Here is a 14641-nt window from a genome sequence, read left to right as displayed (position 1 = left end):
GAAGGTGGACATTGTGGGAACAATCAAGTTGAAACTTGCCACTGGATATGTTTTGGAGTTGCAAGAAGTTTCTTATGTACCTTCAATAAGAAGAAACTTGTTATCTATTTCTGTTTTGGATAGTCAAGGTTATAGTTTTTTGTTTGGAAATAACAAAGTTGAATTATTTAAGGATGGTAAAGTTGTCGGTTTTGGAACTTTATGTGGCAATTTATATAAGCTTGATTTATTTAATAATGGTCTCAATTTCTCTGTTAATTCTATTGTTGCTTCTAAACGCCCAAGAGTTAATGACAATTCCTCAATGTTATGGCATAAATGTTTGGGACATATTTCTAGGCACAGGATGGAAAGGTTAGTGAAGGATGGGATACTTCCTAATCTTGATTTCTCTGATCTGTTGACTTGTGTTGAATGTGTGAAAGGGAAGTTAACTGCCAAGGTAAGAAAGGATAAGTTAGCTAGGTGTGGAGATGTTTTGGAGTTAATCCACACTGACATATGTGGACCTTTTACACCAATTGCTTTGGGTGGTTATAGATATTTTATTACCTTCATTGACGATTACTCTCGTTATGGACATGTTGAGCTTATTCGTGAGAAGTCAGATTCTTTAGTTGCCTTTAAAGAGTTTAAGGTAAAGATGGAGCTTCAAAAGAATAAGAAAATAAAAGCTGTAAGGTCAGATAGAGGTGGTGAGTTTTATGGTAGGTATGATGAAACTGGAAGGAACCCAGGGCCTTTCGCTATTTATTTGCGTGAGTGTGGCATAGATGCGCAATATACGATGCCTGGTACACCTCAGCAAAATGACATAGCTGAGAGAAGGAATAGAACTTTGTTGGATATGGTGCGGTCTATGTTGGCAAATTCTAGGTTGCCAAATTATTTGTGGGGAGAGGCTTTAAGAACGGCAACTTATATTTTGAATCAAGTTCCAAGTAAGTCCGTTCCTAAGACACCTTTTGAGTTGTGGTCAGGAAGAAAGCCTAATTTGCATCATTTTCGAATATGGGGTTGCAAAGCTGAAGTAAGGATTTATAATCCTCAAATTAAGAAGTTGGATCCTAAAACCATTAGTGGATATTTTGTTGGCTATTGTATAGGATCTAGGAGTTCAAGATTCTTTTGTCCTTCTCACACCACTAGGATCGTGGAATCAGACAGGGCCATTTATTTTGAAGATGATTTTGGGTTTGGTGATAGTAATGGTCCAAAGGAATCTCAATTTAGAGAAGAAAGTGTTTTCATTCCCAGTATAGTTGTTCCTGATAGAGATATTGTTGATCCAGTAGTTGATGAACCAGTAGTTGGTCAGAATGAACTTGTTGTTGAAGAGCAGGATATTCCAGCTATTACAGATGTTGATGTACCTTTGAGGAGGTCACAAAGGACTAGGAGATCAGCTATTCCTGATGACTATGAGGTTTACTTGCAGGAGCATGAGTTTGACATAAGTGATGATTCAGATCCAGTCACTTATGAGGAAGCCATAAGCAGTTCAAATTCAAATTTTTGGTTGGATGCAATGGAAGATGAAATGAAATCCATGGAGTCAAATGGAGTATGGGATTTGGTTGAGTTACCAGAGGGTAGCAAGCCTATTGGGTGCAAATGGGTCTTTAAGACTAAAAAGGACTCCAATGGTCAAGTGGAGAGGTATAAGGCTAGACTTGTAGCTAAAGGGTTTAGCCAGAAGGAAGGAATTGATTATACAGAGACTTTCTCTCCTGTATCCACAAAGGATTCTTTTAGAATCATTATGGCGATTGTGGCGTATTATGACCTGGAGTTGCATCAGATGGATGTCAGAACTGCCTTTCTGAATGGTGATTTATATGAGGATGTATATATGGTTCAACCAGTTGGTTTCCAACAAACGGGGAATGGTAATTTGGTTTGTAAGCTTAAGAAATCTATTTATGGTCTTAAGCAAGCTTCAAGACAATGGTATCTTAAGTTTGATGAGGTTGTCATCCAAAATGGCTTTAAGGAGAATGTTGTTGATAGATGCATATATATGAAGGTCAGTGGGAGCAGTTTTATTTTTCTGGTGTTGTATGTTGATGACATACTTTTGGCTACTAATGACACTGACCTATTAGCTGAGACAAAGCAGATGTTGTGCAACCATTTTGATATGAAAGATCTTGGTGAGGCTTCTTTTGTTTTGGGCATCAAGATTGTTCGAGATAGGACTAATTATGTAGTGCAATTGTCTCAGAGAGCTTATATCGATAGAATTCTTAAGAGATTTGATATGCATAATTGTTCTCCTGGAAGTGTACCGGTTACGAAAGGTGAAAAGTTTTCTAAAGATCAGTGTCCCAAAAATGATAGAGAAAGGATGGCAATGAAGAATGCTCGCTATTCTTCAGCAGTAGGTAGTTTGATGTATGCTCAAGTTTGTACACGGCCTGATATAGCCTTTGCTGTGGGTGTGCTTGGTAGATTTATGAGCAATCCTGGTCCTATTCATTACCAAGCAGTTAAGAAGGTCTTTAGGTATCTTCAGGGTACTAAAGATCATATGTTGACATATCGTCGCACCAACTCTCTTGAAGTAGTGGGTTATAGTGATGCAGATTATAAAGGTTGTGTGGATGATAAGAAATCTACCACTGGTTATATATTTATCATGGCAGGAGGTGCTGTGTCTTGGCGGAGTGCCAAGCAGTCAGTGACAGCATCCTCGACTATGGAGGCAGAATATGTGGCGTGTTATGAGGCTACCCGTCATGCAGTTTGGCTACGGAATTTTATCCGTGATTTAGGAGTGGTTGACTCCATTGACAGGCCTATTATGATGTATTGTGATAATACTGCAGCGGTGTCTTTCTCCAATAATTTAAAAGGTACTCCTGGTGCGAAGTACATTGATGTGAAATATTTTGTGGTAAAGGAGAAAGTTGAAGAGGGCCTCATTACTGTTGTTCACACGCCAACTTATAGCATGGTGGCAGATCCACTGACCAAGGCTTTACCGGTAGGCATATTTGAGGAGCATGTGTCCCGTATGGGATTGTTAAGCAGTTGAGACTGCTGTGGGTCAGTGGGAGTTTGTTATGTTTTCTGTAGTAATATCCATGTTGAGAATTATTTATTTTTTGAATATTTTAATACATTGATGTATGTGGATCATTATTTATTTATGAGATGATTTATTACACATATTATTGCTCCTTATATTTACAGGCCTGTTGAGACTATTAGTCTATGTATATGTGTATGTTGATCCACAGGTGCCATGGTGAATCCCTACTACCTAGTTTGGGTATATTGTTGTATCCTGTCGATACACAATGTGCTTGAATGAAATGGTTTTGTGTGTTGGAGGATTGCACATGGTTAGGTAAATCTCTACTACCTAGACTGAGTTTATGGCATGCAAAGTGCTCAGTTGAAATGGTAACATGTTTTGGGAGATTTACTGAGAGAATCTCTACTGCCTAGTCTAGTATATTGTTGTGCCCTGTCGGTATACTATATATTTGGATGAAATGGCATTATGGTTCGGGAGATTCTATAGTAAGTGAGTTTGGATTATATGATGATGATTATGCAGTCCAAGTGGGAGAATGTTGAATTAAATTAATATTTGTGGACTTGGCATAATCAATTACTCACTTACAGGGCCTATTTATGTCATTAATGGGACTGGCTTATTTTATTATTTTGTAGTAGGGCCCTTGGTCACACACTTTCTATAAGACTCTAGTTGGCCCATTGGACTGGAGGATCAACTCTCTTTATAAGCCCAATGACTTATCCATATTTTTCCTAGTATAATTATATTATCAAATTATTATTATTTTATGTGTGTCAAAATTAATGGATAAGTCTGACTTGCAGAGACTATTTAAAGGTCTAAGGCAAGCAAACAATTGATGCCATACGGTATTTTTGATATTAGGGTTTTCAGAGATTTGAGAGTGGTTTGAGAGTAGTGTGTCCATAGGCATTACTTTACATTGTTTTCTATTTTGCAGGATTAAAGATCTAATTTACCAATGGCTGCATTTGGAGGTTAGTAATTTATGATTTATGAAATTTATTATGCATATTTAGATCCATAAAAATTCTAACAAAGGATGCTTATTTATTTTTTGTTTTTCTAACAAAGCTTCATTAAAATCTTAATCTTTTGAATGCCAAACTATCTTAATTACTAATCTTTGTAAATCCAGATTGCTCACTTATCTATTCAATTCAACGTACTCTCAATGTTCTCTGTTCCAACACGTTATAAAATGGTGAAATTTGTCTCCTTTATCATTATTATTATTATTATTAGTAAGGCAGAGAGAGATAGTCATCCCTACTTGAAATAAAAGGTTTTGTCACTAATAAGATTCACTGGCTGTATTTGAAGGGTAAGTGAAACAAAGCACAAGTCTCATGGAGGGAAAAAAAAATAAAAAATAAAAACCAAAACCATAAGCTGAATTTCCATAAGAGCTAAAGAACTGATTAGGAAATAATGAATAGAATCGTGAGGAAGCAGAAAATGTGTTTTAAGTGAGAGCTATTAAACTACAAGATGGCTAGGCAGTTTAAAAGTGCAAAACTTATGCAAGATTGAATTGGTTTTCTATCAATTGGAAGCAAAAATGATAGCAAAAGCTTTTTACATTGGCTTTAATTAACTATTTTGGCACTTTCTTCATTCATCTATATTCTTCTCAAATATCTTTGCACTATTATGAAATATCTCTGCACAAAACAATAAGGGGAAAACTTATTTTAATGATACATGACCATCAGATTGATTGATAAGATAAGGAGATAAAAGATGTTAATAAGCAACAAAAAACATTTTATCCAGAACTTTTTTTCACATGAAATCTCAAACAAACTCCAAAACTTTTCCACATGAAGAACCAAATTACAGGGATAAAAGGAATAAAGATAAAACCAGCAGGAAAAAAATATGCAGCGATCGATAATATATAGAAGCTTGTCCTGTATTATAATAACATTCAATAAGTATATACAAGCGAGTAGGCAAATGAACCACCCAAAAAAAAAAAAAAAAAAAAAAAAAGCGAAAAAAGAATGTAGCAGAAATTGGACTTTCTATTTGCATTCAATTTCATTCTTGGTTTTCCATTTCCAGTGTTTTTAATTGAGTTCTTTAATTTTGATTTTGGTTTCTATTTGGACTTTACATTTTCAACTTGTTCGAGTGAGACCCTGGATTGAAGTTTTTGTTTACGATATAGATTAAAATAGAGTGAAAACTATGGTCAAAATAAATTTCCGTTTATAAATCCAAAAATATGAAAAAAATAAATAAATAAAGTTGAAAAATTTGAAATTGAAAATTGAGAATTGAGAACTGAAAAAATTAAAAATGAATAGCCTACATTGAAGCCAAAATTAAAATTGAGACATTCAATTGAAAAAAATGGAGATTAAATGTTTAGATTGAAATTAAGGACAAATTAGAGGTTGCAAACGCCATAATCACTTTTGTTTATGACGATTACTATGAAAGATTAACAAACGCCATCATTATCACCTTTGATATATCCTTGTATCCATTTGAGTGATATAAAAAGATGCTTCCATTAAAGGCAAAAAAAAAAAAAAAAAAAAAAAAGAAGAAAAAGGGGGGAAGTGTAAAATTAGTCAAAGAAGATATATATAAATATAAAATTAATTGGAAAAGAAAAACCAATCTGAGAAAAAAAAATACAGGCAACAGTAAATAATTCTGCTGTATATATATATATATATATGAGCTTTTAAAGGGAATGTTCCTTGCTTATGCTTGTCCTAAAATGTTGAGATTGTCTCCTTCGATTATTATGAAGGAACAGAGATATACAAAAATCATCCATATTTGAAGTAAAATTTTTGTCAAAAATAACAAAAATGTACCAACTACCTAGCTATAACCCTGGACTAGAGGGCTTTTTTAATTTTTATTTTAGGATTCTAGAGTAGCAGAATCTATTATAGGCATGCATTGAGTAAAAACATGAATGACATGGAGACTGTGGGTAGGGTGTATGGATTATGGAGCCTGAAAATATTGATTTTGGGCCAATTTCTCCCAATGTTGTTGCTTGAGGCCTGAGGGATTCTCAAATCAACTTTGTTGGGCTTCAAACGTAAAATTGATCCAATTAATAGGGCCAATGTTTGAATAACTGGATGTCTGTTTCAACAGAATCTCCACTCTGCTGCAATTGTCTTAAAATTATGATACTAATTCTCTTCCAAAAGTGAGATTGTTTAGCAGGGTTCTGTCACATATTTTGTGTGTGATTATGTTGCCAGATATCAGACTCTTTCTTTTGAACAACAAATTAACAAAATGCAAGCAAATACACCATGATATTTCTTCCAAGTAATGTGAAATTCCTCCCAACTGTTCCTTCACTCTCCCAAACAAACACATGAAAAGCATTAAATGTTTTACATGAAAAAACTACATACTTCTGAATAAAGATTAACATGGTTAATGAAGTACTGGTACCAGACGAAGAGGTATTTTCTTATGAATTACAAGCCCGAAAACATCAGACATGTCGAAATCCTCCACGGTTGCACCATTAGGCAACTTCCAATCAAACCAGTAGAGTAAATTGGCTAAAACATATTCAGTCTCTATAACAGCAAATGACATCCCAGGGCAGCCTCTCCTTCCAGCACCAAATGGAATGAATTGGTTGTGGTGGCCTTTAAAATCAACCGGGTTGTCGATGAATCTCTCTGGTACAAACTCTTCAGGATTTTCCCACAATTTGGGGTCTCTTTGAATTGCCCATGCATTGATCAAAACTTTTGTTTTGGGCGGAATATCATAACCTTCTAATTTACTATAGACACTACTTGTTGACTCTCTAGGAACCATAACAGGTGCATGTAATCTCAAGGTCTCCTTAACAACACATTTCAAATACTCCATTTCATCAATGTCAGATTCATCTACATTTGTTTTGTTCCCCACCACTCCTCTTACTTCTTCTTGGGCTTTCTTCATTACTCTAGGGTTTTTTACAAGCTCCGACATTGCCCATTCCATTGTTGCTGCAGTTGTATCAGCTCCACCAATAAACGTATCCTGTTGCAAAGCATTGAAAAACATAAATGTTTGTATTAGGTGTCATTTGTTAACGTATTTTATTTTTGTGTTTTAATACTGAATTGCATATAGTTTGCTTATCTCAATTATTTATTTGGTTGTTAGTATCTGTTAATGGCCAAAAAAAAAAGTTATATATATATATATATATATAAACATCGAATAAAATATAATTTGAAATTGTGGGTTAATTATTGTTTTTGTTTTTGTGCTTTTTTTTTTTTTGGGTTGTTTTTGTTATTTTTATTCCCCTTCCCTGCATTTGTAGCTAACTCATATATGTAAAACAAACAATTGAAGTTAACAAACTACACACAATTTAATAAAATAAGCAAAAACCAAAAATAAAAACTAAACACATTAGCAAATGATACCTCAATGTTTATGTTTTTGGTTTCCCATTGTTTCCTTTTGTTTGAGATTAAACATATATGAATGAAATTACCACTATAATATAGCCATTTATAATGATAAAAAAAATGTTTATCAAAATGATCTTCAATTTTTATAAACATTTTGAAATGATTTGGAATTTAGTGTTTTTTTTTTTTTTTTTTTGAAAACCATCTATAAGCTTGTACTTATAGTAAGATGGGAAGAAAAAACCAATTATAAATAACTTGAGTAAAATAAAAAAAACCAGAAAAACATAAACTATACAAAAACGGAAAATAAAAGAGAGAAACGGGGAGACCAGTAGGATTGCCACGAGGTTTTCTCGAGTGAGATTGATGCCAAGCTCACCACCCTTTTGAAGATGGAGAAGAATATCCACAAAGTCTTTCTTATTATCCGACTGTTGTTGATCATAATTGTTACTTTTCTGGTGTTCATCTATTACTTGATCAAGTAGATCATGGAATGCCTTTGCAGTCTTTTTCAATTTCGCATCAAATCCTGTAAGACCATCCATAAATTTCAGAAAAGGAAGAGAATCTCGAAAGTTAAATGCCCCAGTGAGTTCCAATGCCTTCTTCGAAAGAGCTCCGAAACTCTCATCGCCATCTTCTCCTTCATATTTTCTTCCAAGTGCACATCGTGAAGCTATGCTGTTTGATATGGTTGTAAGCATCTCACTAAGATCAACTTCACCTCCATCTTCACACCTATAACGGATCTTTTCAACCATCTCTGCAACTTCTTCTTGCCTAACAAACTGAAAACCTTGCACCCTTTTGAGGCTCAAAAGTTCAAGAACATGGATTCTCTTGGTTTGTCTCCAGTATTCACCGTAGGGACAAAATGCAACATCTGTGCATCCATAGAGGAGAACATCTGCTGCCCTGACTCTAGGCCTATTTAGGAAAACAGAGTCATGGGATTTCAATATCTCTTTTGCTATGTCTGCTGAAGAAACGATCAGTATTGGGGAGCGACCCAAATGGAGGAGAATTAGAGGGCCATATTTCTCAGAGAGATCCTGGAAAGATCTATGGAGTTGTGTACTAAGTTGGTGAATATTTCCTATTATTGGTAGCTTTGGAGGGGAAGGAGGAAGATTGAGTTTTGGACCTGTAATAATAAGCTTGTATAAATACACAGAGAAGAAGATGAGAAGAGGAAAGAAAATGATGGGTTTGAAGAAAGTTGTAGACTGGAGCTCTAGCCACCATTGCTGCAAAAGTGCTGTCAATGGATCCATTGCTTTGTTTAGTTCCAGGAAACGGGGTATTGTATCCAAGATGATGAAAGCAATTTATCTGGTTTTGTCGCAAGTTTTAGCAAATATGATTTATGGCCATTTGGAAATCTAATCCAAGGTCTTAACTTGCACAAATTGCTATATTGAAAACGAAAATTTATATCTTTTAATGGAAATTTCTACAATAAAGCCTTATGATAAAGAAAAAGTAGCAAAAGGTCGTACATGGTTTATGGGGACAAATATGTCTCCTAATGATAAAGAAAATGAGACCAAATTTTGCTATGTCAACAAATTAGACTCAGTGATTAGATTTGTACGATGTCATCATTATAAATTAGCTGGAAACGATATTATTGGTATTGATCAATGTTTCTTTTTTTCTACTTTATTTTTTATATTGACGCTATATGGATTGGAGTTCGGATTATTATTTGAAAAAACAATAATTTTTATGACTATGCTATTTCTATAATTAACACTCTTTATTTTTTTTTAAAGATATCTTTATTATTTAAAAAATATTATTTGTTACCGTTAATAATGGAGAACTAATTTATATTAGAATTTTAGTAAAAATAGTTAATATATAATTAATTGTATCTAATTAACATTTATTATTTTAGCATGAATTTCATTAATCCTTGTTATCCTGACACATACCAGAACTCATATTATTTTGCATATATTATGGATTTTTGTCGAACATTATTTTTCTTTTCTTTATTGTTATCAATTGTACAAGGGTTTACTATTTACCCAAAAAAAAAAATTGTACAAGGGTCTACTTCAAGAAGACAAACAGAAAAAATTGTACAAGGATCCACTCGCTTTGTACATTATGGCTGTTATTTAATCTAGGTTGATACATGGCCGCATACAATATTAAAACACAATTCTTGAAAAATAAATAAATAAATAAACACTCGAATCAAACAAGATGGATGGGACAGTGTACGATATACTTTAATAATCATGCTGGTTTTCTGAAGTAAGCTTTTTACTTGAGCACATGATGGCAAAAATTTAATAATATATGCAGATACAGTTTTGTTACGGCATTTGTTAGTCCTATAGTACAAATAGCATGCTATCATTTTACTGTTCTAATTATTATCTGTAAAAAATTGATAGTGTGCCCCTTAAAGCACTTAAAGTATGTATTTTAAATTATAATTACAGTTACAGCACAACTTCTATTCAAATAATTTTTTATTTATTTACCAAAAAAAATTTTTTTTATTTAATTCAATTAATAATTTAATCTCTCTCTCTCTCTCTCTCTCTCTCTCTCTTTTAATAAACGTGTTACTAATCAATACTTTAGCTTTGATTTTTCACCTATTTTTCTATTTGATAATTTATATAATTTTTTTAAAAAAATATTTATGAATAATTATACGTATTAGTTATTTGCAATAATCATATTTTGTTAATTTTGTTTACAATAATCACATTAAAATTTTACTAAAAATTAAAAATTGTTTTTTTAAAGTATGGCAAATTTGTCCCAATAATATATACTATACATTTTTTTTTTACATCTATTAATTTTTAAAATTTTTATTTTCTTATGCAGAATAAATTATTGCATATTTGATAATTATTTTACTTATATTTAATACTACTTATGAAAAAGAAAATAATATTATTAAATCTTTTTTTTTTTTTGTTTTTTTTTTTGTTTTCCTTTTACACCATGAGTCCATGACCCCCCCAAACTTGTTTCGTCCCAAAAGAAAGGGCCAATATGTTTCCATATATGTTCAATAATAACTGCTCTAGTCATATATATGTACCATAACGGCATGAGACAAAATTTCACATTGGACGCAGGCCTACATTTTCATAATTAAATATGCAAATAAAAGATAGTGTTATTTTGTTGATATTTTACAAACTCAATCGTTCTAATTAATAGTTTATACAATGATCATCTCATATTAACATATAAATTTATTTCAAGAATTATAATTATACATATATGATCTATGTTAGTTTCAGAATTCTTATTAGGTGAAAAAAAAAAAAAAAAAAGCTTGAAGAGGATGACTTTATAACCATGATTTTGGAGTAGCAGAACTTGTTATGTGCATGGCATTCAGGCAAAGTAGAGATTATGACTGGTAAAGTATATGGTACCTGAAAAAAACTTGATTCGGGCTAGTTTCACCAAAAGTGAACTGCTGAAGCTTGACTGATTTTCAAAGGAGGATATCCATCAAATATGTTGGGCTTCAAATCTGAATAAATAGTTAGGTCTTAATTAATCATGGACACCGAACCATTGATAGGTCCAATGTCTGTCACATTTTTTCCTTGTGTCATGCATTGGCATATAAGACTCTTTTTTCCTTTTTTAGCAATAAATTAACAAAATAATTACTCTCTTAATTGTCAATTAATATGCAATAAAATATACCATGATATTTCTTTTGAGCAATGTGAAATTCCTCTCAACTGGTCTCTCACTGAATCTCTCCGTAACTAACACGTGAAAAACATTTATCAATAATAACACGACAAATTGCCTACTTCTGCATAAAGATGAACAAGATTAATGAAGTACTGGTACAAGACGAAGAGGTATTTTCTTACGAATTACAAGCTCGAAAACATCAGACATGTCGAAATCCTCCACGGTTACACCATTAGGCAACTTCCAATCAAACCAGTAGAGTAAATTGGCCAAAACATATTCAGCCTCCACAACAGCAAATGTCATCCCAGGGCAGCCTCTCCTTCCAGCACCAAATGGAATGAATTGGTCGTGATTGCCTTTAAAATCAACCGGGTTGTCGATGAATCTCTCTGGTACAAACTCTTCAGGATTTTCCCATAACTTGGGGTCTCTTTGAATTGCCCATGCATTGATCAAAACTTTTGTTTTGGGAGGAATATCATAACCTTGTAATTTACTATGAACACTACTTGAAGATTCTCTGGTAACCATAACAGGAGCATGTAGTCTCAAGGTTTCCTTCACAACACATTTCAAATACTCCATTTCATCCATATCACATTCATCTACCTTTGTTTTGCTCCCCACCACTCTTCTCACTTCTTCTTGGGCTTTTTTCATTATTGTTGGGTTTTTCATAAGCTCTGCCATTGCCCATTCCATGGTTGTTGCTGTTGTATCAGTTCCACCAATGAACATATCCTGTCACAAAGCAATATAAACACAATAGCATGTTTAATATCATCTAGGCTCTTGGTTTTCTGTTTTTCTTTTTGGTTTGAGAGATTCTACATTTATGAATGATAAATTACAACTATGATAGTCATTTACAATGGCAAAAAGGAAAATGTTCATCGAAAACATTTTGAAATGGTTTTGAATTTTGTGTTTCTGTTTTTTTCCCCTAAGTTTTGGCTAAGTGAAAAGCCTAACCATCATTTAGAATATAAACCAATTATACATAACTTATGTGTAACCTTTAGCACAAAACCGAAAGCAAAAAAAATAAAAAAACATAAAAGTAAAGAAATCAAACTACTAAAAAAAAAAAAAAAAAAAAAAAAAAGGAACAAAGAGAGAAAAAGGGGGAGACCAGTAAGATTGCTATGAGGCTTTCTCGAGTGAGATTGACGCCAAGCTCACCATCCTTTTGAAGATGAAGAAGAATATCCACAAGGTCTTTCTTATCAGATAGTTGTTGATCATAGTTGTTACTCTTCTGGTGTTCATCTATTACTTGATCAAGCAGAGCATGGAATGCTTTTGCAGTCTTTTTCAATTTCGCATCAAATCCTGTAAGCACATCCATAAATTTCAGATAAGGAATAGAATCTCGAAAGTTGAATGTTCCGATGAGTTCCATTGCCTTCTTAGAAAGAGCTCCGAAGCTCTCATCGCCATGTTCTCCTTCATATTTTCTTCCAAGTGCAGATCTTGAAGCTATGTTATTTGACATGGCGGTAAACATCTCACCAAGATCAACTTCACCTCCATCTTCACATCTATGGCGGATCTTTTCAACCATGTCTGCAACTTCTTCTTCCCTAACAAACTGAAAACCTTGCACACTTTTTAGGCTCAAAAGTTCAAGAACACAAATTTTCTTGGCTTGTCTCCAGTATTCGCCATAGGGACAAAATGCTACGTCTATGCATCCACAGAAGAGAACATCTGCGGCTTTTAGTCCAGGCCTATTTTGGAAAACAGAGTCATGGGATTTCAATATCTCTTTTGCTATCTCAGCTGAAGAAACTATCAGAGTTGGAGAGCTACCCAAATGGAGGAGAATTAGAGGGCCATATTTCTCAGAGAGAGCCTGTAGAGATCTATGGAGTTGTGTGCTAAGCTGGTATATATTTCCTATTATTGGGAGCTTTGGGGGTGATGGAGGGTAATTGAGTTTCGGACCTTTACTAATAAGCTTGTACAAATATACAGAGAAGAAGATGAGAATAACAGAGAAAATGATGGGATCGAAGAAAGTTGCAGATTGGAGCTTTTTCCAACATTGCTTCAACATTGCCGTCACCGGATCTATTACTTGTTTAGCTCCAGGAAATGGGTTTTTTGAAAGAACAATCAAATCCAAGATGATGATAGCTATTCATCTGGTTTGAAAATATCGACCTCATAATTGGATACTCAATAAATATTTTACATAGATATATATTAAATTTATAGCATAGCCATAGATGGTTGAGTTTATATAAAATGCACTTGATACTTGAAAATAAAACTATTATAATTTTTTCTTCCTAAAGAGCACATATTTTGCAAGTTTTAGCATTATTATATAGTAGAAAATCTTTGGAGATGGAAATCATAGTCAACTTATTGGATGTACATTTTTATATTAATATCATTAACAAAATCTTCAATGCAATAAAAAGTGAAGAATCAGACGCGTGGAACAGATCCAGAATCCCGGATCCTAAGCTAATTTAAATTATGTTTTAAATAAAAGATGGCCGACACATTTGCAGATTTTTATTTTTCCAATGAAATTTGGAATTAAAATAATGGAACTCCTATTATACACGATATTAAAATTAAATAAATCGACTCTAACCATTCTGCATGGAATCATAGGATATCTATAAAGCTTTAAAATAATAAGAGCACGTTGACATTGAAACATTAAATTAATAATTAAGTATAATTCATATAAATATATATTATATACATCAATGGTTTTAAAAAGTGTTGATATATATTTTTTTTGGGATGAAAAAAGTGTTGATTTTTTTTTTTTTTTTTTTGCGCATCGGACGGTAGCTTTGCGTCATATGTCATTGCGGCATGGAACCAGAGATAATAACTCAAACCTCAACTCCCGAACTCTGGGACCATCTGAGATAATAACTCAAACCTCAACTCCCGAACTCGCAGGTGTGAAGGTTGAGGGGTTTCTAGATGAAAAAAATATTGATCCTTGAGAGGAAAGAAAACTTTGTATATAATGGGCTGAAAGACAAATTATATATGGTCACAATCTGAGGTTGCACTGTATGTTGGTGTATTTGTTATTCATCAAAAACAGAGGTTGGTGAATCTATGATAGAAGAGCATTTAGGGTGGTTTTTTTGCGTATTTTTTTTTAATTGCCATTATTTGTTAATCTTCATTATCATCTTAATCAATTGAATTACAAAACCATCTTTAGTAAAATTAGACAAAGAAAATATAAAAGGTTGAATTAATTGGAAAAAATAAACACAGACATAAATCACTAATTCTATAGTATATAAGCTTTTACTGGGAAGCCTCAATTTTCATAGCCAAGCCATCTTAACTGGGAAAACAAACTGGTAAATTGGGATTGTTCACCAATATATTCAATGTGCTCTGTTCATGCATGTAACAAAATGGTCAAATTTGTCTCCTTCGTTATTATTGTTATTATTATTATTAAGGAAGAGAGATAATCATCCCTATTTAAAGTAAA

At 33.1% G+C, this 14641-nt stretch overlaps 2 protein-coding genes across 2 annotated transcripts; both read right to left on the bottom strand.

Moving 5' to 3' along the window:
- Positions 1 to 6354: 6354 nt before the first annotated feature.
- On the bottom strand, positions 6355 to 8797 carry LOC107418280 (cytochrome P450 71A1). The gene is made up of 2 exons (XM_016026968.4): positions 7788 to 8797; positions 6355 to 7072 (listed from the first exon to the last, which is right to left on the bottom strand). The coding sequence occupies exons 1-2, from the start codon at positions 8733 to 8735 to the stop codon at positions 6467 to 6469; spliced, it is 1554 nt and encodes a 517-aa protein (XP_015882454.3). The 5' UTR covers positions 8736 to 8797; the 3' UTR covers positions 6355 to 6466.
- A 2495-nt stretch (positions 8798 to 11292) lies between these two features.
- Positions 11293 to 13261, bottom strand: LOC107418282 (cytochrome P450 71A1-like). Its single transcript, XM_016026969.3, has 2 exons — positions 12290 to 13261; positions 11293 to 11898 (listed from the first exon to the last, which is right to left on the bottom strand). Exons 1-2 carry the CDS (start codon positions 13214 to 13216, stop codon positions 11293 to 11295), a joined length of 1533 nt encoding a protein of 510 aa, XP_015882455.3. The 5' UTR covers positions 13217 to 13261.
- Positions 13262 to 14641: the final 1380 nt, after the last annotated feature.

The sequence above is a fragment of the Ziziphus jujuba genome, chromosome 2 (genome assembly GCF_031755915.1).
Source record: "Ziziphus jujuba cultivar Dongzao chromosome 2, ASM3175591v1".
In the NCBI taxonomy this organism is placed as follows: Eukaryota; Viridiplantae; Streptophyta; class Magnoliopsida; order Rosales; family Rhamnaceae; genus Ziziphus; species Ziziphus jujuba.
The sequence above is the reverse complement of the archived record's forward strand: the minus strand, read 5'-3'. Positions and strand labels throughout refer to the sequence as shown.

Bases quoted from the DNA above. Each gene is read 5' to 3' on its own strand.
- LOC107418280 (XM_016026968.4), bottom strand. From the start codon at position 8,735: ATGGATCCATTGACAGCACTTTTGCAGCAATGGTGGCTAGAGCTCCAG. The intron at 7,073-7,787 runs GTCTCCCCGTTT...GCTTTGCAACAG, and splicing joins ACCTCGTGGCAATCCTACTG to GATACGTTTATTGGTGGAGC.
- LOC107418282 (XM_016026969.3), bottom strand. From the start codon at position 13,216: ATGTTGAAGCAATGTTGGAAAAAGCTCCAATCTGCAACTTTCTTCGAT. The intron at 11,899-12,289 runs GTCTCCCCCTTT...GCTTTGTGACAG, and splicing joins GCCTCATAGCAATCTTACTG to GATATGTTCATTGGTGGAAC.